The sequence below is a fragment of the Schistosoma haematobium genome, chromosome 2 (genome assembly GCF_000699445.3).
Source record: "Schistosoma haematobium chromosome 2, whole genome shotgun sequence".
NCBI lineage: Eukaryota > Metazoa > Platyhelminthes > Trematoda > Strigeidida > Schistosomatidae > Schistosoma > Schistosoma haematobium.
In genome coordinates this window covers 32,456,995-32,483,022 of record NC_067197.1, presented here as the reverse complement: position 1 = coordinate 32,483,022, position 26,028 = coordinate 32,456,995, and the positions used below count along the sequence as shown (strand labels likewise).

Sequence of the window (26,028 nt, the reverse complement as noted above, 5' to 3'; positions counted from 1 at the left end):
GAATGATATAACCGACTTATGTCACACACTCACGCGTTATCTTAGTCTTCGTACCGACCGTAAGAGATCGCGCACACCACGTAGAAGCATTTCTCGTAAGCGATCTGTCTCTAGACCACGAGAGACAGATAACCCCGACTGGTGCTGGCATCATAACCAGTATGGAAAATTTTCCAGAAATCGCAGAAAACCCTGCAATTTTCCCAACACGAAACCGACTGATTCGAAAAGCAATTCGGGAAACTTCCAAGCCGGCACGCGTTAACGGCAACCGTAGCCGGCGAACATAGCCGTCTGTTATACGTCACAGATGTGACAACGAGAGTTCGCTACCTCGTCGACACTGGCGCAGAAGTTAGCGTTCTCCCTGCGAATTTCAACGACCGACTTCACGAATCGACCCTAAACTTACAGGCGGCAAACGGAAAACCGATCGCTACGTATGGCAAAAGGTACGTTTACCTTAACGTGGGTTTACGCAAACCCATTCACTGGATCTTCGTTGTTGCTGATGTTTCTATGCCAATCATTGGTATGGATCTTCTACAACACCATAATCTGATCATCGACACGCGCAAACGGAGGCTAGTAGACGGAAACATTAATTTGTCCGTTTGCGTAACTTCTTTTACTGGTTGCAAATTATCCCCAGTCACAGTTAAACATATGATAGACCCACTCTATCAACCACTTCCCGATAAGTATCCTGGGATACAACAAACTCAACCGAGATTACCGTGTGTAACCAGCAACGTTACACATCACATCACGACCACAGGACCACCTGTATTTTCTAAAGCACGACGACTAGCTCCCGAAAAGCTAAGGTTAGCGAAAAACGAATTCGACCATATGATAGACTTAGGAATCATACGACCGTCAAATAGCCCATATGCATCTCCGTTGCACATGGTCCCTAAAAAGGACAGCAACGATTGGCGTCCAACTGGCGACTATCGGCGATTGAACGCGAAAACCATTCCCGATCGTTACCCGTTGCCTCACATTCACGATTTGACAGCTACCTTGAATGGTACAACTGTTTTTTCGAAAATCGACTTGGTTAAAGCGTATAACCTAATCTCTATGGCTACTGACGACATTCCGAAAACAGCTATCATAACTCCCTTCGGACTCTATGAATTTTTGCGAATGCCTTTCGGTCTAAGGAATGCTGCTCAAACATTCCAAAGATTCATAGACGACGTTTTTCGAGGTCTCAACTTCGTACATGCGTATGTTGACGACTATCTAATCGCAAGTCCGGACAGAGAAACACATCTCAAGCATCTGGATCTTGTTTTCGAACGATTACAAAAACATGGCATTACTGTAAACGTTCAGAAATGCCAATTTGGAACCGACTCATCAGACTTTCTGGGGCACACTATCGATGCTCAAGGTATCCGATATCTTAGAACCAAAGTGGCGGCCATTCTGAATTACCCAGAACCGACCACCGTCAAGCAATTACGCATGTTTAACGGCCTCGTAAATTTCTATAGACGTTTCATACCGAAATGCGCATTACTCATGAAACCGCTAACCGACCAACTTCGTGAAAATGCGAAATCCATTAATTTGGAAGACAACACACGAAAAGCATTCTCCACAGTTAAGGAACTGATTGCTAAAACAACAATGCTCGCACATCAGGACACCGAAGCACCCATTAGTATCGCAGTAGACGCATCCGACTCAGCAATCGGAGGCGTCTTACAACATTGGGTTAACAACTCCTGGCAACCCTTGGCATTTTTCTCTAGAAGGTTGCTAGACACCGAATCGAGGTACAGCACATTCGGTAGGGAACTCCTAGCTATGTATTGTGCTGTACGGCATTTCCAACACTATATCGAAGGCCGTGAATTCACTCTTTTCACGGACCATAAACCGCTCACTTTCTCGTTAAGCTCTCCTTCTGACAAGTACTCTCCCCGTGAGTCTCGACAACTGGACTACATTTCGCAGTTTACTTCAGATATTCAACACATCTCTGGAGCAAACAATATAGTTGCAGACGCCTTATCTCGCATAACTTCCTTGAACAGTTTCCAAGGAATCGACCTTCTTAAACTCGCCGAGCTTAAAAAAGAAGGCAGTGATCTTCAGCGCGAGTTATCGTCCACAACCCTTAAACCACGCATCAAGCAGATGGGAACAGGTAAGGAAACCTTACTTTGTGACACATCTACAGGTAGCAATCGCCCAATCGTGCCGAAACATTATCGACGCAATGTCTTCAATACATTGCACAAACTTTCTCATCCAGGCGTCCGTGCAACCATCAAGCTTATAGCAGAACGGTTTTGCTGGCCTGGCATGAATAAAGACGTGAGGGAGTGGGCACGCTCCTGTGTAAGCTGCCAAAAATCTAAGGTTATCAGACACAATAAATGTCCCTTAGGCTCATTTAAAACTCCCGATGCTCGTTTCGACCATGTTCATCTGGATTTGGTAGGACCGTTACCAGATTCAAATGGATACTCTTATCTTTTAACCTGCGTAGACCGTTTCACTCGATGGCCAGAAGCAGTACCTATTAAGGAAATCACTGCTGAAACAGTGGCCCGCACCTTTGTCGAACGATGGGTAGCAAACTTCGGTTGCTCTTCAACCATCACCACAGACCGCGGACGTCAGTTTGAATCTGAACTTTTCCGTCGTCTGACCACACTTTTAGGAATCACTCGCTTCCGAACGACCGCCTACCATCCACAAGCAAACGGGTTGGTAGAACGTTTTCACCGACAACTAAAAGCTTCACTATCAGCTGCAAACGTTTCACAGTGGACGGACGCTCTTCCACTTGTCTTATTAGGTATTCGCAATGCAGTGAAAGCTGACATTGGATACACTGCGGCTCAACTCGTTTATGGAACGACACTTCGACTTCCAGGAGAATTCGTGGATCCTTCATCCTCTTCAATGAACATGGATCTAACCTCCTACACGAACAGGCTTACAAACGCAATGCGTTCAGTTAAACCTGCTTCCACTCGACCTCAATCAACTGATGTTTTCGTTCAACCTGACTTACGACATAGTACACACGTTTTCGTTCGTCGAGACTCGCATCGACGACCCTTTGAATCAGCATACGAAGGACCTTTCAAAGTTCTTCAACGTGAATCTAAGTACTATATAGTCGATAAGAACGGAACCAACGATAGCATCAGCATAGATCGCTTAAAAGCAGCGTATTTAGAAGGAAATCCTATTCACATCGAATTTCCTTCGGTACAATCGCACAACACGACTCCTACACTCATAATTCCTCAACCGACAACCAACACTAGCGATGATACTCCGAATGTATCTGAAAATAAACGTAAAACGACGCGTTCTGGAAGAAGAGTAAGATTTCCAGAACATTTAAACGATTACTACACGTAAGGCATTGCTCGATATTTTATATTATCACGATTTTTCTTTTTACGATATAAAATTTTTTCTTTCAAAAACAATTTTAATATGCTTATATATTTATATTTTTATTTAAAAAAAACAAAACATGAAAAAACATTTTTTTAACGCAATTACGTGTGCTTGAGTATATTTTCCATTTTTTTCACCGACATTATGTTTTTACGCACATACGAGTGTATTTCGACATGCTCTTATACATTCTTTTTTCTTTTCCAGGACGACTGGAAAAGAACGATGCAGTTTATGAGGAGTCGAAATTTTCGTTGTAACTTTTTCTTTTTTTACTATGTTGCACCTCGGTCCCATATGGTAAGGAAAGACGGCCAGACGCTGTTAATCCTAGCAAGCTATCAGAAGAGTGTTTACCAACGACAAACTCGTTGGGTTTAAACTTCTGGCTGGCCACGTCTTAGGGTCGTCACTGCCCCACTAGGGGGAGTGATCTGTAGCGGTAAATAAATCCCCAAAATAAATAGCTCTAAGTTTTCGACATTGGATGTTGACCATATGTTTTAGTGGACTCATCTAGCTGAAGGCGCTCGGTCGTGCATCCGCACCAGATCACGTGTGGTAACGCCGTGCTCAACATCAACCGCAATCGCTAGCCAGATTAGATCAGAGAATTCCGATATATTGGTCATCGCCAAATATACTCTTCCGATCTCCTCGACTCTGTCTTTTGATTTCTCTGGGTGGGAACGAAATATATTAGAAGGTGTTACTGGTAGAAGCGTTGTCAAACACTGAATACCTGTGACATCATCACTATACTTAGTTCCGTTCTTATACATTATGTCATCCTTATGTTCACGCTGAAGAACTCTGAAGGGTCCTTCGTGCGCTGATTCGAGAGGTCGTCAATGTGAGTCGTGGCGTACAAAGACGCGTGTACTATATCGTAATGCGGTCTGAACGAAAATATCAGTTGACCGCGGTCGAGTTGAATCAGGTTTAACTGAACGTATTGCGTTTGTAAGCCTGCTTGTGTAGGAGTTTGCATACACATTCATCGAAGAAGATGAACATCCACGAATTGTGCTAGAAGTTTAAGTTTCTTTACATAAACGAGTTGAACTGCAATGTATCCAATGTCAGCTTCCAATGCATTGCGAATAGCAAGGATGATCAGTGGAAGAGCGCCGGTTCACTGTGCAACGTTCCCAAATGATAGGGAGACTTTAACATGATGATGAAACTGTTCTACCAACCCGTTTGCTTGTGGGAGTTAGGCAGTCGTTTGGAATTGTTTGATTCTTAATGGTGTAGTCAGACAACGGAAAAGTCCAGATTCGAACTGACGTCCACAGTCTGTAGTGATAATTTAAAGGCAGCCGAAATTTTCTACCTATCGGTTGACGAAGGCGTGAACCACTGCTTAATCAGTAACATCCTTGGTGGTTGTACAAACACTTGGATGAGAAAGTTTGTGCAACGTATTGAAGACGTTGCGTCGATAATGTTTCAGCACTATCCGGTGATCACTAGTTGTAGATGTGTCTCACAATAAGGTTTACTTCCTTGACCGCATCTGTTTAATAAGCAGTTTTAGGGTCGTTGAATACAACTCGTGGTGAAGATCAGTGTATCCGTTTGCAGCTTGGTGAGCTTAAGAAGGTTGGTCGCTTGGTAACTGTTCAAGGAATGTACACAAGAAAAGGCGTCGGAAACTACATTGTTTGCTCCAGAAATGTGTCGAATGTCTGGAGCAAACTGAGAAATATATTTCAGTTCTCGAGACTCTCGAATGGAGTACCTGTCTGAAGATGAGCTTAAAGGGAAAGCAAGAGATTTATGGTCAGTGAAAAAAGTGAATTCTCGGTCTACTGTATAGTGTTGAAAGTGCCATACAACACAGTATATGGCTGGGAGTTTACTACCGAAAGTGCTATATTTCGACTCAAGGTCTCGCAACCGACTTTAGAAGGCCGAAGGTCGCTGTGTGTGATCAAAAATTTGTTGAAAGTTTCCTCCGACTGTTAAGTTGAATGCGTGTATTGCGATACGAATGTATTGTATGCAAGCATGGTTGATTTTGCGATAAGTCTCTAAATTGTGGAAAATGCTTTACGCGCGTTATAATCCAAGTTGGTGGATTTCTGAATGTTTACAATAATGCCATGTTTTGAGAGTCGTTTGAAAACAGGGTCGGATGATGGAGATGGGATTCTCTATCCGGACTTGCTATCAAGCATTCATCAACATGCGCATGTACGAAGTCGAGACCTCGAAAAACATGTCAAAATTCGTACATTTGTGTCATTACATGCCTTATTATATAACGTCATTTAATAGTTAGATGTCTGGAGTTGCCGCCAACTTGAATAATATCAGTATATTCCACCGGTATTATGGTAAATCTTGTGTTGGCATTATGGATGAAAATGTTATCCTAACTTGATGGATAATTATAGAAAACTCTTGACGGACCGAAAAGTGTGTCGAAACGAGGTTCTTATCTGAAAATCTTTCATATTCGAAACGCTTCTATTAGTCTTGCAGGTTTTCCTGTGAGAGCTCATCATCTTATATTTATCTGGAAAATTAATCTACTTCTAAAAAACAAATCTGCCACAATCAGTCAACAAGAAGATTACTTGAATCGAGTAGCTGATATCACAAGACTTGATACACTTCAATGATTCAACGAAAAACTATTTCCTTAGCTAATATTAAACAAGCATTGAATTTTAAGTATATCGAATATTGCATATACAGGAAGATGAAAAACAGATAAGCTTTGAATTCACACATAAAGTTATTAAAGCCGTATAAGATGTATTTTTGTGATTTGTCTTCTTTGTTAAAATTAGTCTAAGGGTCTTATTTATTTGGTTTAAGTACTCTAATCTTCTAGGTCAAGTTGTAGATAAATTATGAAACTGTAAACATAAAGAGTGGTTTCCTGCTTCTTCTTGTTATAAGACTGAAGTTAAGGTTATTTTTCGCAGAACAATGAACTCATCAGAAGGTTTGATCCAACACGCCAGGGGAAATTTTAGAGAAAGCTTCTTATCCTCTGAACTAGGAGAAAAAATTGGTCTGGTATCACTGTTTTTTCTTAAAATAATTTGTACAGGTGCGTGAATGGATCATCGGTACGGGAACAAAGTTGTTGGATTCTCAAACTTCTAAACCATACAATTTTGAGGAAGCATGTCAGATACGTAAATCACACGAACAGTTCGAGTTCAAGTGTATGGTAAGTTTTTGCTGTCGTTTAATTTTGTATAGAAAGCTCTGGAGGTCTTCGCTGAACTGTGTGATTATAGAAAGCAAAGTAGCATTAATTTGGAACTGAGTGAGCTGGACTTTATGGTGCAGAGTTTCGTGGAAAAGTTGAACAGGAGAACATTTTTTGTTGTATCGTGCTACACTTATTTCAGATTAGTTGAAGAAGTAATAAATATTCACAGAAATCAAATCTGATTTTAGCTTTGGAATATTTTGGAGGATTTACAAAAGAGGGAGAAGGAGGTTGATACATACGACGGCACCTCGATAAAAAACGCAATATCTGATTTAGAGCACGGGGTCGAAAAGTGTGAAGTGAGACTAAACGGTCTTGCTCATGAACTTGAAAGACTCCGAATAATTTTGAAACCTTCTGATCCGGATTATCTTGGGCAGTTGGAAGATGGATTTAGAGATGCATGTCGGGCTGCCACTGAAGCAACACAATCCCTTAAAATTCGAAAACTTGTCCTCAAGAAGCACTCCAAGGTTTGTTGACGATTTGTATTTAGAAGGAAAGTATTCTAAATCTCTTGTCTGAAACCGCATACGGAACAAGTAATTTTTACAAAATTTTAAATGATCGCTAATTATTGTGAAAACCATTCGACATTTTGATGACTCCGAACTTTATATTGTTAGGATATGATTGTTCACTACCGCTCAGTTTTTCTAAAGACCTTTTCAGGCTTTAAAACGACGGCAGCCTGAAGATTCTATTTTTATTGAACGTATTAAATTTGAGGGTGAACTGTTTTTAGTTGTAGTGCTCGAACCTTGTATTTTCGTACAATAATGGTATCTGCTACTGTCAAACCTGCAGGTTTTTACCCGTAAAAAGTAGTCGACCTATTCAAACTGTTTTTTTATTGCCTGGTGGGTTAGATGAAATTATGAAACTTTGCGTCTGTTTATGTATGCAAACTATGTGAACTTGGTTTTTGTTAGCTTGTTGACCGTTCTTTTGGTAGTCAGATCACATATATTTTGAGACATAAGTTCTCGTTATCTAATATTTTTTTATTCACAAACTTGCGTCATCTGTTATGCAAGAATACTCTGTAGATATAAGAATGAATGAATTTCGTATAAAAGTTCAAGCGACACTCTCTTTTATATGATTGGTTTGTTTATAAAGCATAGTTCCCACCTAGACGTTTTAAAATTTTTCAACGTAGATCAATTCATTGATTCATTTTGGTTGGCATTCAAAAATGTCAAGCAGTTATGTTACAGTATAACAATGCCAGTTTAAGAAATCAAGTTTTATAAGTGCATAATGTGTCTCGAAACATAGACAAAAAATAGTTTTTCCTTAGTGTCGCAGACGACCGTTATCGAAACTTTAAGGTATCCCAGATATCATATCATAGTGGAAGGATATTCTGCTTGATTCAAAATGTTGTTTAGCTCTCACTATTTCTGAATCCTTAAAACACTGAATAGGATAGCAGCTGTGTTATCTATAGTAGTTAGTTCAGTTTAATTTGTTGATGGTGCACAAATATGGTTTGTTGTGAAATGTTTATAATTTGGATAAATTATGAAGTTTATTGGAGATCTTTTAAATCGTACTTAACCAAAAATCATAGTCATTTTGAGTAATAATTTTTTCGTTGGTTATGTTTTACAGTTGATACATGATTATTACGTTATTTTTGATAAATTATGATTACATATCTTTAAGATATACCTTCAACTCAATAAGCCGGTTGTCTTCGTATAATGCTCGCTGAAATATAGCACGGAAACTAGAATTTGATCATGATAGTTTGTTTCACTCTATGGATAACTGGGATTCAGTAACTTCAGGTTCAATGATAATGTACAAAAAATTGGTTAACTTATTTCAACAACTACATAAATTTCATTAAGCAAGGAAAATTTGGACAATTAGGCGTACAGAATGTTGTTTAGAGATTGCTCTCGGAAAATACATTTCATTTGTACATGATATTTATACATTTAGGTAGTTTAATTGTAATAACAACTATTTAAGTGTTGATATAAATCATTAGTCAGTGACTTTGTTGAGGTATATGAAGAAAGTACATCGAAACATTCGATGTGCCTGGACAAACGTCTAGTCTCAAGGCTACAATAAGTGATAATGAAGATTCAAACTTATCAAGGTTATTTTAAATATGTCGAATAGATTATTACTGATGTAATACAAATTTCCGGACGATTTAACGCGAACGTAATAATTATGACTTCTAAAATATAGTTTATTCTTGGGTTACACTTGCAATAGCTTTGTTTTTGTAGGATATTTTATTTCTTGTTCTGTTGTTGAAAGTTGTACTGGGTTAAATACTGGATCAAATGCTTTTAGTATTTTCTTTCAAATGTCTGTAAACTAGTTAGGCTTGAGTTCTGAACTCATTCTGGTGTTGTACATAGTAATTATCAAGTTGGAATGTTAGTTAGCTGTAATTCAAATATTTTGAGTCGCTTACTGTCATATTTTATATCAAAACTCTACGATACAGTGAACCCACAGTCGAATGTTGAAGCAGGCCTGGGGCCTTCATTGGATTTCATTTGATGTCAGCGATGAAATACTATACCACTCTCAAATCCACTGACCCTACAAGTTATCATTTTCCCCTAGAATGTTACGAAATTCATTCCATAACTAGTCGATTACAAACGCATGAATGTTATTAAATAAGATGACTGTATATTAAGTTTGTAATATTTGAAAATAATTATAAGTATGAACTCGCATTACATGGAAAACCGTTGAAAATCATTATGTAACGGATAGAGGACAGTTGAAAGGCCAGAAACTTTGACTCGATCGATGTTCAATACTTTTTTTATATTCATTGATTTTACAACTGGTGCCAGTTTCTGATAAAGTGCATTTTTTATTTCTCAGATGAGTTTAAATTTAAGTGAGCGATTAATAAGTAGTATAAATGAAATTACTCTTATTTTCCAGTGATAAGGTTGTGATTATGAATGTTAATTACAGTTCATGATGCTGTTTAAACATGAGAACGGTGCATTTTATATTTCGATTATTAAACCAGTTGGTTTTCTAAATAGTACACCTGATGCTTTTAGTATGGATTTATTTTTGTTGAAACTGGTTTTTGATAGTTTAGCACCAGTTGTTTGTATATATATATATATATATATATATATATATATATAATCTGCGTTGTACTTTAATTATTTTTCTTCAGCAAATATAACACACAATGCAACTATTTGTGTTTAATAATATTATTGATAGTTGAATACAGCTCTGTTTGTAGTGAAGGTCTTTTGAACACAAGCATTAAGCAGATATTGATTATATATATGAAGATGAGGCTAGATTTCCATTACTTATAGTCACTTTTTTAAATTGGTTGTGTTGGTAAAACAATCATGGCTGGCCTGTATTGGAAATATAAATGTAGTTTTAGCTTTTTCTGTAAATATATCCAACTGGAAAGATTGTTTGTCTGTTCATTACAAACACAAGTTAACACTAATTAATCAATAAGCTTTGTTTATGAGACAAAGGTTAACAGATTTTGTTAGTCATTGTAATGACAAATGAGCAAGTTTATGTCTAATCATATTTTAATTAGTAAAAGTACTATTTTCTAATTATTATATTAACTGCAGAATCAATAGAAATCAAGTAGTTCTCAACATTCGTTGAATCGTAGTTTTTCTGACAGTTCTATATCCATTACATAATGATTTTCAACAGTTTTCCCACATTAGTTTTACTGATCCAATATGAACAAATGATGCATGTGGAATGGACCTAGTTTAGAGTGTTTTAAAAGACTGTCTCTTTTATTCAATGAACTATTTTTTTTAAAGGGGGAATCAATACGAACGGAATTAATGAGAATCACCAATTTGGAATTTAAAATTGTGAATGAAATTTTAATTTTTGTTACATAGAATTTAAGCTCATTGTATTTCATTCCTGTGATGTTACAAAAGACAAACCATTAAATATATATACTACTATTACAGTAAAGGTTTTTGAAAACCCGTTGAATATCTATTCTTTTTTGACTACTTTTTAAATACTAGTGAATAGAACCTAAAGTTAGTAGATTTTGGTGAAGGTTTGTATCCTATATTACCGCTTTTTGTATATCATTCAATTGTTTAAGGATATACAATACTAAGTCCAATCGAGATAAAACCATAGACTACAATATAACACTTTTATAAAGAGTCGGACGATTAACTTAGTCATGAAAATATCACTAGCATTGATTTGTGATACTTCCTAAATTGATAATAATTAAATCATTTCACTGTTTTTCCAGTTACTTGAATGTGAGGAAAATGTTTACGAGTCTATCGGTTGGATAGAGGAGCTTTATGAAAATATTGAAGTAATGTATGAAGAAAATTGTGTTGGAAAAAACCAACTGGAGTCAGAAGATCTTTTGAAAAAGCATAATGATATAGAAAATCAAGCGAAAGTGAGTAATATTATGCCTCTCAACCCATTTATTTAAGGGAAAAGAAATCAATTTTTTTGTTATTCTTTGATATCTATCGTTTTGATAGATATTTGTCAATGATGCCTTTAGTATAATTAGTTCATTTTAAAAAACCAACATTCTATATAGAAAAAAATAAGGTTTACATCCTTCATGGTGGAGAATTGACATAAACTTAACGACTAAAAAATAGCAAAACTAGATCAATATAACGCTTAATAAGCGTTAATATTAAATAGAGATAAAATTAACCAAGAATTTACTCTTTACAACAATGACCTCTAACATCTTCATCAACAGATTTTCATTAGCTTGAAAGTTTTGATTGACTTTGAACATATAAAGTACACTTTTAAACAAAATTCACCTAGTGTTATTGAATTTCACAGTAATTTACAATACATTATTATATTTTGACCCCTCTTATAATCCAATATTTGTAATATGTTCTCATCGTGACTGTAAATAGGATAGTTTATCTGAAATAAACGAAAATGAATGTTTACAGTAATCTTTCGTCAGAGATAAAACAATTTTTGGCTTGTTTGATTAGTAGGGTTGAATGTGAATAACTACTGATATAAAGCTACTTATTATATTCTACAGGAAACGGGGATTAGAACAAGCGTCTTTGAGGTCGCTAAGCAAAGATTTTGCCAACTAAATTTCAAGATAAATTACCGATTTTGTTGTAATTATTAACTGTTGACTTTGACTGTCATAGAAATGAGGGTCATACACCAGTTCGTACTTATTCATATTAGCCACTAAGCAAGATCAGTTTTTTTCAGAATTCAGTAATCATATCGTCATACAGAAAAGGATTTATCAATGTCGACTGCCTTGAATAAAGGATTTGTGATTTCTTATCATGAAAGTAAATGAGCTGATCTTTTAATTTGAATAAATCATGTCACGTTTACTATAGCACATAGATTCGTCGTGTATTCTGGCACAGTGACAACAATTCAATTGGCATCACCACATTTAAAAACACTGACATCGGTGGTTTCGATATGTACCATGAATTTCGTATCAGCGAATTCGACATGATGCATCTTATGTGCCGACGCTGGGATTGGTTGGAGTTAGTGGAGAGGTGATCAGTGTGTGATATGATGTCGTGACATGGAATAAAGATTTACAGAACTGGAATCGGTTGATCCGTCGTGATTTTCTCGTTAGGATCCTATAGATAATCCAACAAAGTGGCTTGAGACGTTATCAGATATAATTGAGAATGGAGGGTAGTGGTGACCGTGCTGTAATATTCTCTTATTTTCTTCATAAAAGTAGGATGGACATTTCTAACGGGGAGAATTCTTCTCCGTTTTATTTTTCTTGAATGAACAGCTTTTATCATTGTTGTTATATTTTATACTCTCCTTCAATTGTTTTTAAAGGTGAGACTACAATTTATGGATAACCTTTGAGTGACTCTATACTGGCCTTGACAGTGTCCATCTAATAACTATGACCTGATGAGGGTTATATACCTGTGTATGGAAGTAGATTTATGATTTGCGGTTGACGATTAAGGTTTGGAATTTGATTTAGGGTTTTCATCACGAACTGACATGAGCTATAATGCCAAAACTCTATTTATCCAAATGGAAGAGTGAATTTTATTTTATTTTCAGATTAATAACTGTTATTTACAGAATAATGTAACAATTTATCTGTTTTTTAACCGAAACACAGTAGCCTTTTCATTAACGAATGATGTTACTTTATATTAATTATCAGTATTAACGTACATTATAGTTTTTCGGATGTGAACTTGAATCTATTTCCATTTGTATGTTCACTTGATGAAAAATTATGAAAATCAAGATTAATCTTCACTCTTCCACAACCTCATTTATACGGTTTGTATTTAGGTATTTGCAGATGTTACAGTAAACATATTTATGTATAGCCCGTGTGTTTTGCTTTACAAACAATCATAAAACACTAACTTTCTGGTAAATCTATGGATTTTGACAATCACTTGTTGGTGAAACGTTTACAGTATTAAATATGTGGTAACTGTCCTCACTTTAGTTGATTGTTATTTGAAAATCATATTCCTTCGCCGAAGTTTCTTTCGTTCGAAACGTTTGAATATATGATGATAATAATAGAATCTTTGGATTTTTCTCTATTTCATTGTCGTTTTTAAGGATCAGTAACGCAATAATACTGTTGTAAAATACTTATCTAAAACATTCGGTGATTTATTGAAATACCATAACAGTTTTTTCATTTGGTATTAAGTTATTGGCCAGCCAGAGTTTCAGTAGTCTGTTCGGAGTTAAACAAAGTATAAGTATCTTGAACAAGATATCTTTAGTGTGAGTATCCAGTTAATCTACGTCAGTTTTTTTTTTTGTTTCTGCCCATTATTATAGTGTTTAAGTAAAACTGAGGAACTTAGTACTTTGCTTGTTACTTGACTCAAAAGTGAAGCTAAGCGTTTTTTACATAGACTATTCAAATTATATTGTTAATTTCTAGTTGAAATTGTGATTTTTTGTTGCTGATATGATATTCATTTATCCAGATAGATGGACTAGCACTCAAATTCTGATCATTAAATTAAGTATTCTCCAAGCGTTTATTTTTATTGCCTTACCTTGTTTCGAATTTTTCGACACTTATAGCATCGCATGTTCAGGAACTTAGAAGTCAGTGAGAAGGGAATTCAAAATAGATAGGAGAGAATAATAGCTATTCCATTAATTTATGAATTATTTCTGTCTAGACCACTTTCAAGATCAAGTCTAATGTGTACAGTTTTGATAACTAGTACATCACACAAATGAATAAGTGATATGGGATTAGGTAAAAACTATTTCTAAATAAAGGAAAAGGTTAAGGTTAGAAGAATGAATATGTAAGCCTTTAGTTATACTGCTATATACGACTACAAATCTACTTATTTCCTCTATTCATTATTACGCGAATTTCCTATGATTTTTTTATGTATAATATATTATTGTTATTTAGTAATTTCCTTAATACCGGAAATAAGTGCAAGGATAATTCGGAGTGTAAAAATTATTTATTGTTGATTTTAATAGTTGAATTCATGAGTTGCTGTAAAGTAGACCACCATTGAAAACCTGAAAGCACTGGACGACCGTTTCGTCTTAGTATGGGACTCCTCAGCAGCGCGCATCTACGATCCCGCCTATCGGGATTCGAACCCAGGACCTATCGGTTTCGTGGGCGGACGCTCAACCTCTAGATTGATTGTCTGAGGTTTTCTTTATACAATAACAACTATTTGTATGTATTTAACTCTTTTTCTTTTCGTTCCTATTTTTTGTCTCACATTTACATCAAGACAACCTATACATATTGTATACAACTGTTAGAAACATATGGGAAATTATGCGAAGCAGATAGTAGACGTTTACCTCGGAATATAGGTTTAAGTAAAACTAGACTATTCCGTATTTGGCCAAAATTAACTGATAGATTATTGGAATTGCAAGCACGAACGGAAGCTGCAAAAAAAATTTACGTAACAACTGATATGGTATGTAATGTATACATATGAATGGTAAAGTTCACATGAGTAATGTTTACATTATTGATTACGTGTGGTTCTCAATTTTTGTTGTTGTACAATCATTATAATTTTTATTCAACATTACTCCCGTTTTTTAATTCAATACCATGATTACTCGATGTAGTAATTGTGTTATTTTCGATGCAACATTTCTTTCAGTATAATATTAATTTATTGAATAATTAGAACAATATTATTTGTATTCATTCAGTGTGAAATTCATTCAGTAGCTTTGGTTTTTGTGGAAGTTTTATATATTTCCTCAATGTTAACTAATCATCAAGTGTATGTAAAATCAATTTATAAATTAGTGTATTCATGTATCAATTTGATATATTTGGAGGAGTCAACTATATTGTTACCACCAGCCTTTGAGTTCTTACTAAGCGTTGTCAAATTTGAGTTTTCAATAGGGATTACAAGTTAGTTAGGTATTTTGTAAACAACAGTGGTGACATAGCAAATGTTGTAGTATGTAAACAAACGGGAATTCATTATGGTGTAGCTATTGGCTTCCAAGCAGAGTCGTCCGTTTACTTCATTTTTATGTATTTATATTCATTGAAAGATTATTACCCTAATTAAATGAACACTATCTAGGGTATGTGTGATTGGTTTTCAACAATGAAAACGATGATGCAGGTTTAAATTTGTTGGATCTTTACTGTATCAGTAAAAGAAGAATATACGATAAATGCAGCAAAATTCCATTAAAAGTTATTTCTTTCAATTATATTCAGAACGTTTTATACAACAAAGTATTCATTTGAGGTGATGAAGAAGATTTTTAGCTCAAGTAAATGATTTTGGTTGAGCTTCGTCCTCTAAGTTGGATGGTTTGGTCATGGTGCTTTTTATGTTCTTCTGAACGACATTAGCATCACAAACGTCAGGTACAAGTAAAAGTATTCTAATTTCTTCACATATGACTCATAGCTTGTGCTGTCGACGTCAATCTTGATTGATTATTTTTTATCCTTCATTGTGTGAATCTTTATTTTGATTGTCTTTCCATTTGATCAAAATAAAAATTCAGACAATGACAAGTTAAGAGTCAACAATAATCAATCATGATTGAGGTCGACAGCACAAGCTGTAAGTCATATGTGGAAAAATTTGAATACTTCACTTATAGCTGACGTCTGTGATGCTGATATTGTTCAGAAGACAAATGAAAAGCTTCTTGATTAAATCAACCATTTCAGAGAATCAAACTTCAATAAAAAGTTTGAATTTCAACAAATGGAAATAGCGATTCTATTTTATCAGTACCAACTAAACTTGTTGAAATTGTAATTGTGTACATGTCTTTATAATCTGTAACATTTGTGATTTTCTCTTCCTGTTGTAAGATCAGAAGATTACCTAATAATACACTAAAAAATGGCTGGTATAATTGTTTTTTCATTAAGCTATAAAGAACTATTGAATTATTGTTTGCAATACTCTGTATTGTTTAAACTATCATGTCGGTTATTTTTCAGTAATTTCTAAATAAAAGTTTATAAGCTATAAAAACTGTAGCTTTTAGATTTTTTTGTACCACTGTTCACTGCATCCTTCCTTAGATGATTTTGAAATGAAAAGTTATCTGTTTCATTGATTGTAACTGGTCACTATCGATTCAATAATGAATGCGTTATATAAAATGTTAATTTTAAAGAGCTTTTTCAAAAAGGATATTGATTTGGGATTTAATTACATGTTTTCTGATGTTTCTTTGGTTCGTTTTGCCTTTTTGTAGCTTTTAACTCGTGTTCAAGAATATCTCTTGGAATTAAGTCGAAGTCCACCGATATTTGATCGTAAATGTGGTTCACCATCAACTCAAGGTAGTCCACCTGTTCCAAATGATCAAAAACGTGCGCAATTAGATAGACTATTGCAAGAATTCTCATGTATTAAGTCAACCGGTTTACAGCTTATTGAAAAATTACCGAAAGGTTTATTATCCGAGTAAGTGTTTGTAGGATAAAGGCTGTAATGAACTGATATCAAATGATTTCAGTTTATTGAAGCTTTGATATGAAATTGCGTTGAAGAAAAGGGATTTACTTTTTTTATATTGAATTCTATCTAAAATAACAGACTAACTAGATGGAATTATATACAAGACTTAATTTTTATTACTTTAAGGTAGTCGATCGCCAGATTGAGAGCTCTTCATTTTTGGAGTTTTGACCGACTCCTCTGTCCTAAAAACTTAATCTACCAATAGTTAATAAGTACATGTTTTGTTTTACGAAACGTTATTTTGAGCACTATAGACTGAGATGAATTAAGAACTTAGTTTGTTTCGTTGCCGGCAGCGTCTGTTACATGCGTTCATTCAGCATTAAGTGGTATCTTTTCAAAAACTCACTGGTTAATAAATCCAAGTTTATGTAATTATTCTAGATATATAACAAATGTCCTTTAGTGGTCCTGTACCATTTTAGTTGTACTTAAAAAATTACAATCACTTAGACTGAGGATGTAAGTAAATCCTCATCAAAAAAGAAAAGTGAAAATAGTTTTTTCGTTCATTGCTTAAAACAAAATAGCTTGTTAGCTTAAGAGTTTCAAGGATGAATTGTTGAAGTTTACTTCATAAATCTCCTGTAGCGCACATATTTAATTAGATTGACAGCTGAACTGTTGAACTTCCATACTAGCACTGGGAATTTGAGTGGTATTTCGAAGATAATTTGATCCTTTAACCTTTAAAATGTCAAAGATATGTACCTAATAATCTCTTGTTTGTTGTATTTTCTATAGAGATATTATAGTCAACGGACAGATAACTGATGAAGTAATTCGTGTAATACGCCTTAAACTATACACATTGTGGTTAAAAGTAAGAGAATATGAATATGCTTTGTTGGGTCGAAATTCATTGGACAATACAACTGCTAGTGAACTTGCTCCTGATTGGCGTTCTCCAAGAATATTATCACATTCTTCAAATTCAACAATGCGACGAGTTGGATCCCTATTTGATGGTGATTTTAGTCCAGTAACTATGGTTTCACCACAAGTATCTGCGCACGAGCGGCACAATCGACCTTCAAACCCTTTGGGTAATGAATTCTGTAATCATAATGGTTCAGAAGAATCAGATGACAGGGGACAATGTGAATCAGTCATTGTTCGGAATCAGTCCACTCCCCAATTAAGACGAAGTTATTTTGATAAACTAGGCAGTGACATAAATTTTACAGCAAAAGTGCCCTCGTTAGATAAACCTTCAAAAGTAGAGTCTTCATCATTCAATTCGTTTCCCATAAATAATCAGAAGGAAAGGACAAAATATGAAGAGGATTTGAAATTTAAAGAAAATCTGAATACTTATGATATGAATTCTAATAACAATTTCGACAGTTTATTTTATGCGGTAAGAATCATAAGTTCCGTTTTCATATGAACTTTTTCTGTCGGGAAAATTGATTGTCAGATCTATCAATCTTGATAAGGTTTCAGTTAAGATCTTATATGTTAGTATTTTCTTTTTATTACAGGTATTATTGAAAACTATTTTTGATGAGGGTGAAGCGATTTCAGAATAAAAAAAATCGATTCTTACCTAATGTTTTCCTAAATTTGTAATAAAGAAATCAATAACTGGTCACAAAAAACCTGAAATATTAGGTTCAAACTAGTGGGTACTAGTTATCCCTATGGTTTTGTTTATAATATGTAGCTATCAATCAATAGTCAGGACGTTCTCATAAACTCATAAGATCTCAACCTATTCCCGTTATTCGTGAGTTATTTCTTTAACTAAATCAGCAAATATATAGTTATAGGCACTTACTAATCTTTAGTTTTTGAAATGCATCTGAGTTGGAGTTAAGTAACAGCTGAAATTAAGGATACCAAATTTAAATGGTTGATTATGGGCACTTGGAATAAATCAATTAATGTAAATTATTTCATTCTAATCGAGCTAATTCAAAATATCGTTTTAATTATAAGATCAGTAAATCTTTGGTTTTAACACTTCAATGATTCATAGTTTTTAGTAGTTTTTCTATCGATATCAGCTAGTTTCAAGAGTTATCTGGGAAAATCTACATGAAAAGCTTATTGATATTTTTGTCTATTCTCTTCAATTTCTCTTTTATTTTAGTTTAAACGTCAGTTATCAGATTTAACAAGAAGCAATCAAACACGTAATCCTGGAGATACGGTAACCGATATAGAATTATTCATTTCTGAACATGATAAAACTAAAAATGAAGCCAATAAAACTTTCGATGAATTCAAACGTCAGTTGAATTCAATATTTAATGAAGATGATTCTAATAGTCAAGTATCAAAACAAAATATTCTTCTTGATGCTAAACAACTTCTTGATAATTGGATTACTGACTGGGCTTTACAACGTGAAAATCTTAATTATCGTCTTGGATTTGTAAATCGTTTAGAAGATCTACAAACAGATCTCGGTGAATGTGTTTCTCGTTTAGATCAATTAATAAAAGCTACTTGTTTATCTGTCAATACAGCTGCTGAAACATATAAAAATCAGCAAAATCTTCATTTGTTGAATAAATTAGGTGCGACAGTTTTATCCGAAGCTGAAATTTATCAAATTAATACTATTAATGAAGAAGTAAAAGGAATGTTACAGACAATTCCGGTAATTTTTACCCCATTTTGATACTTGTAATATTTGTTATCATTCATTGTTGAGCTATTTTGAAAAAAGCAACAATTGATTTTATCTAGTAAGTTGTAGACTAAATTAGTTATGTTTGTGAGTCTATGGATTCTAACACTATTATGTAACTGAGAAGACCGAAGTATCTAGTAATGATTATACACTCATAACCTAATGGTTAACAAAACGAATGAGGGCGAGACTATAATTTATGAACAGCCTTTGAACGACGCTAAAGTGTCCACCTATTTACTGGTTCTAAACCAGTATGAAGAATAAGGATAATGATTTACAGTTGGTGTTCAATGTTACGAATTAGATTTAGGATTTTCATCACGAACTGACATCAGTTATAATGCTAAAACACTTTTTAAACAATTAGATGAATGAATTTTGCGCCAAAATCTAAGATTTGTTATTTCATATTTGATCGGTTTGTCCATAAGTTATAGTCTCGATCAAATGAGTATATTATTATGGTATGATTATCTTGTTATAACTGACTACAGGATTCTTAATAGAATAAGGTTTCCTTATAGATCGATATCATAAATCTGACATCATCTTTAACTAATATTGACATAAGTTTTGAGAAAGGAATAATTTATATTAATGCAAAATTTACAACACAACTGGTAATTATAACAATGAACATTTCAGTCATTATTCTCATTGTCAAAAATGAGTTTCCTTTAACAAAACTATTCTAGATATTTTAATTGTATTTGTTATAATAAACGAATAATCTTTAGTATATACAATAACGTTTGAATTCATTTCAACCTAACTGTCATTTAAATTCATTTGGTCTTGTTTTACTTGCAACTTCCCATTGTTATTTAGTCTGTCAGTCAGTCAGTAGCAACGTAGGACTTCTTATGTACGGACATTAGTTTGAGTTGCCACACCACATTAGCACAGAGATGCAGTTGTCGATTCAAACCCCGTAGTGGTAGAGACAGTAAAAGTATAAACAGTAATCGGGACGATTAGGGTTTGGAGATGTTATTTAAAGAGTATAATCCAGTGAAATAAACTTGGGAAGAGAAAAAAAAGAGACAAGGAGGAATCAGGAGATTAGAATTTGGGAGAACACAGAGAGTGGATGCACCTGCGCCATTACAAACGATTTTGAGCCATGTCATCCAGGGTCTCTAACCATCGGTTGCTATCATCTCGTGGTCCCCAACCAGGTAGTCTACACCTACCAACATGGCTCAGTTCACTTGTCAGTGATTTCATGGATTTGTGCCATGTTTCGGTCTGGCCACCCCTAACTTTCTTCCAATCTACTCCTAAACCATAAAACATCGCACGTCGAGGCAGTCGGTGGTTGGGCGTACGTAACACGTGTCCCAGCCATCTCAACTGATAATGTTTCACTACTTCATCAATCGATTTGCCATCCTTACCTAGTACCCGTTTCCTAACAACTGCATTACTTACTCGATGGTCCCAGGATATACGAGCAATGTTTCGTAGACACCTATGATCAAATACTAGTAACCTACGAATATCCTCTACTCTTACCGGCCATGTTTCACTGCCATAAAGTAGGACGGAACGAACTGCTGCTCAGTAAACCCGTCCTTTGGTTGATAGACGGATATCTCGCCTACGCCATAAATAACACAGGTTGGTAAAAGCTAGTCGAGCCTTCTGTATTCGTGCTGAGATTTCGTCGCACTCCAAACCACAAGGGCTGGTGAGACTTCCCAGATAAGTGAAGCGGTCGACACGCTCAACTACTTCACTCGCTATCATTTGTTCGGGTGATGATGCCACCCAATCCTGACGAACATCACTTGAGGTACTCAATTTTGATGACAGTTCGCCATAAGCTCTCACTCGACCAGTTATGTTCGAGTAGAAAGCATTTATAAGGTTGATGTACTTCTTTGGTACTTCTTTAGTACTACGATTGATCAGTTCTTGATTCCACTACTAGCCACTATTCATCATAACTATGATTTTTGTTCTATATAATGATATAAACAAAATAATAGATCTTAACAATTTTATTGTTCACCATTAAATATTACCTACCGAATATAAATGATTGTTTCAATTATAAAGAATATGTAACATATATTCTTACTACAAACTTATCAGTTTGAAGTTGTAATAGGATAAAATTAAGTTCAATATTACAGGTATATTAAGCTAGTGAATACTAACACTTAAGTGTAAACTAATAAATCGGTCATTTTTGTTGTTGTTGTTGTTAAACTATTACCAAGTGTCATAACTTAGTAACAGTTTATTGTAACGTTTGTGAAATGAATAAAAAAATTTTCATTATTGGCTTCAATAATGAATATAAAATGTTAACAGTATCATGCAATAAAATTGTCAACCTAATTATACATTATAGAAGGTAATTAAATGTATTATTTACGATTAATCAAATAAGTAGTTCATATGTAGAACATACTTTAAAAGTATGATGAGTTAGTTAGTTTCAAGTAAAAATAGGCTAATATAGTTGGTTGTTTTTTTTTCATGAATAAAACCAAAGTGTTTTTGATGAAGTTTTATTCTTTAATCTGGATGGTTTAGTTGCGCGATTAAAGCAAAATCATCCACTTGAGTTACAAATCTTCTACACCATCTCAAAACCAAAGTGTTATTTTTTAAAAATATTAATTCTATTTCATTCATTCAGATAGGATTATTTGGCTTGTAAATTAATTTAGGATTATGTTGATAGCTTTACCAATATGACCCTGTTAATTTTAATAGAAATCTATGATTGTATGATTCAATAATTTTTGTTAATTATTGATAGACAGAAAAATCATTTGGATTAGATTATAGTATTAACCTGAATTCATAAAAATAGAAATGGTTTCTTTATCTTCTGTTGTATTAAGATGTTTAGTATTCATATTAAGAGGAAGTTTACTCTAAAAGTTACTGTTTAAGTGTTATAACTTGTGAGTTTGTGCTCCTATCAATGTATAACGTAATGATACTGTCAATTAGAGAACAGTGATTTATCGACCGGACGAATGACGCATAAAACCCATACGAACAGTCTAAAGTCTTTATCGGTCCTGGTTCCTGTCTAGCCCTGCCTGTTAAGTCCAGAACACTAATCTCAGCCTGTGCGATATGAAGCATGTATTTCAGACATATTGGGTTTTTATACAGACCAAACAGACCACATCGTACTATGAAATAGAAAGCAACAGTTGTACAAGATTTAGCCGAAAGTGGCTGTGAATGTGGGAGATAGTAGTTGACAGACTAGGCATAACTTAAGAATGGTAAGTCGTATAATAATAGTTCATAGGTCAAAATAAAGCTTGTATTAAGAGAAACACGAATATGAGTAGTTTAGTTACTTAACAATTATACGATAAAAGTATACCTATAGTATTGGTTCAGAAATAGATTCCAATAGTTACCATTCATTATTCTCATCAGGATATAACATTAAGTTTAGTTGGATTTATCAGTCGAGTAACAGTTTTTATCAGTTTTATTGATTCACATGATTTATGATTTATTAACGGGATAAAAGTAAGGTAACTTAAAGAAAAATTGGATAAATGTAATCTACGTCAAAATTAATTACTGATAAACTTATTTTCTACTTTATGATTGATAGAATGACATATGGAAAAAAATTTGACCAATCACCTTAATATATATGTACACTGTAAACTGTACTACTCGCACTCAATAGAAGTAGTTAATTACCTTATCATCTCGGTGAAAAACTACTGGTTATTGTATGCAAAGATGGATGGTGGCTAGCAGTGGAGTCCAGAACACGCGTTTTATCCTATTTGGGACTCGTTAATGGGAAGGTTCAAACAAATAATATCAAATGAATCCACTGGCTGTTGTGTTGCATAAAATGGTCTTTTTAATTAAAATTAATCTAGATTTACTTTAAAATACGAGTGAAATTTAGGTCAAGAATGCTTAGTGCAGATTTTTAACCATTTCAGACACCAGGTCTGTTCATCATGTATTATAAATGCTTTACATTGCATAATAGGTTGATTAATATTCGTCATTGTGTAACTGCAAGTAACGCATATAATGAACACAGAAGAGTTAAGTTTGATTTTGATGAATGATATTATTTCAACCGAATAACTTCCAATGGCACATAACATACAACTGATGATAAATTGCAGTTCAATTTGTATTAATCTTTACTCAACAGTTGGTTTCAACACAATCTAAGAATCAGAAGGGGTATTAACAACAAGGGATATTGATCAACATATGCTCACTAGTGACTGGCTTCAAGGGGTATTTCCTGTAGTTCCGGTGAGAAGCAGTGACCAGTGAAGTTCAACCGGGTCTGTTGTCAGATAGTAACTCACTGAGGAGAATGCTAGATGTGTCGCTCAATATTGTGGATTAGTTGATGTTAGACATTAACACCGTTAGATGCCGGCTCACTGGTCTAAAGGTTAAGCGTTCTCACACGAGACCGACAGGTCCTGGATTTGAATCTCCCGAGGCGGATCGTGGATGTGCACTGCTGAGGAGTCTCACGGTTGGACGAAATGGCCGTGCAGTGCTTCCAGGTTTTCCATGGTGGTCTAGCTTCAATTGGCTCATGATTTCCATCATTAAAATTACAATCTAAAAATGTTGTTTCAACAGTTTAATGTTAATCTATTTTATACACTTGGCAACGTTGAAAACTACTTATTAAACATTGAATTTACTATTACTATTGATTACTGCTGTAACTAAATTTCCATCTGCTTAATTTGATTCATATTCAATATCCACTTTAATGCAATGACATTACAGTATGTATAATATTAGACATCTAAATCTTTTTAGGGTCACTGAAAAAAATAGATAAAATACATTAGTGATTATTAAAATTTGTTTTTCCAACTAACATATATTATCAGAAGGGGTTTTTGAAGATTTTAGAAATTTCACAGATTGAAATCATAAGTCAATTGAAGCTAGACCACCATGGAAAACCTAGGAGCACTGGACGGCCGTTTCGTCCTAGTATGGGACTCCTCAGCGGTGCGCATCCACGATCCCGCACCCCGCGAGACTCGGACCCAGGACCTATCAGTCTCGCGCCAAGCGCTTAACCAACTAAACCACTGAGCCGGCATCGAACGGTGTTAATGTTTAACTTCAACCATATATTACATAACGTTTTACTGTTTTAGTAAATTTGTAATTAACGGAGTGTCTCACTTCTGATATGTATATACATTTAAGAGATTAAGTTGTGTATGGGCATCTTTTATGGAATGGATTGTCACGTATTATATTACTCATTGATCTGATTATCATGGATAAAACAAGATAAAACCGATACATTACAGAATGTTGATTCATACTTTATTAATTAATGTTTTAATAAATCATGCTAACTAACATATTACAGATTGATCATACCGACTATTTCTAATTTTTGTGTCTGTATTTCTTTTTCTTTATTATTTGAGGCACAAGAGCAGTTTATTCAATCATTGATAAATGAAGTTGAACAATGTGAAAAGTTCCAATTTCCTAATCATATCATGCAAATTAAATCTATCTGGAAAAAGTACACAGAAAATTTAAATATATTTAAATCTTTTATAGAAAAATTAACAAAGGTATACTTAATTACATTTTGTACTTAATATAAATGTATGGCTATTCATTTCTAAGGAGTTATCAAATGTAATGTATGTGTTATTCTCATTGATGATTGAATAGTGCAATTACTAGTTTAAGCAAATTGATATGAACTATTTTTCGTTACTAGGTAGTTGAAGTAAACCCTCAATGTATATTTTGTTTGCGTTTAGGCATTGGAATCCTAATAGTAGTGGAGATTTGCTCATATGCTTGGTTGATAAATGTCAACTAGTTTGCAACTTAGTTTTCGAGATTTTTATAAGTTGACAATAACCACTGAACATGAAGTAAACTATATACTGTTTGGTAGTATGTCACTTTAGTGAATTGTTATAGTAACGGATATAATAGTCTAAAAGTTATTATCACCTAAAGATTCATAGAATTGCAGTCACCTTCTAGTATTGTAACGTCGAGAATCTGTCGTTATTGAAAAAAAACGCCATGTTAATTTCATGTCATAAGTTCAACCGAATCTTTTTGTATCTATAATTGTCTTTTGATCATGACTGTTGTTAGAACGAAATGGAAGGGCGAGATCAAGTTTTCAACTGTATGATTTTTGTTTGACATTACTTTCTTTTTCAACTCAGAATGGTTATTGCTCTAAATGGTATTTGTTTTAATTCAGCGTGATATTTTGATCAGTGTAACAACAATTTTATTTCAATATGATACTCATTTAGGCTATTATTCTATGTAGTAAATTAGTGCGAACTTCGTTCGAAATAACTTGCAACATGTGTTGTCCATTTCTCTTGTATGTAATTTATAATAAATAGAAATCAATGCGTAAATGAGTGTATTTTTTGATTGAAGTCTTCGCGTTTCTAAGGGGTGAATATGAATCTTCATTCTGATTAGTTTCTGTCCTCCTCTTTTGAGTCGTTCAAACTTCCAGTGGCTTTCCTGTTGCATGTGTTTAGTAGTCTCAGAGTTATAACAGCTGTGTATGGTCTGTAGTAAACTACAATCCATGTTGTGTATCAGTTTAAATTCTAGTGTTTATATTTAGTCTTTATTCTTCGTGCTGTTTAATGTTTCAGTACATTTCTTCTGTGTTATTGTCGATAAGT

The 26,028-nt window shown here is 34.3% G+C and overlaps 1 protein-coding gene across 1 annotated transcript in view; it reads left to right on the top strand.

Annotated features, from left to right (window-relative positions):
• The first annotated feature begins 6,269 nt into the window (after positions 1-6,269).
• MS3_00006740 (uncharacterized protein) overlaps positions 6,270-26,028 on the top strand; it is a 94,920-nt gene continuing 75,161 nt past the window's right edge. The window contains exons 1-10 of the mRNA XM_051214972.1: positions 6,270-6,471; positions 6,506-6,628; positions 6,661-6,825; positions 6,862-7,149; positions 10,950-11,108; positions 14,458-14,652; positions 16,430-16,641; positions 17,443-18,058; positions 18,794-19,306; positions 24,775-24,927. Coding sequence (XP_051068159.1) covers positions 6,382-6,471; positions 6,506-6,628; positions 6,661-6,825; positions 6,862-7,149; positions 10,950-11,108; positions 14,458-14,652; positions 16,430-16,641; positions 17,443-18,058; positions 18,794-19,306; positions 24,775-24,927 — 2,514 coding nt within the window. The 5' untranslated portion in view covers positions 6,270-6,381. The remainder of the gene's footprint in view (positions 6,472-6,505; positions 6,629-6,660; positions 6,826-6,861; positions 7,150-10,949; positions 11,109-14,457; positions 14,653-16,429; positions 16,642-17,442; positions 18,059-18,793; positions 19,307-24,774; positions 24,928-26,028) is intronic.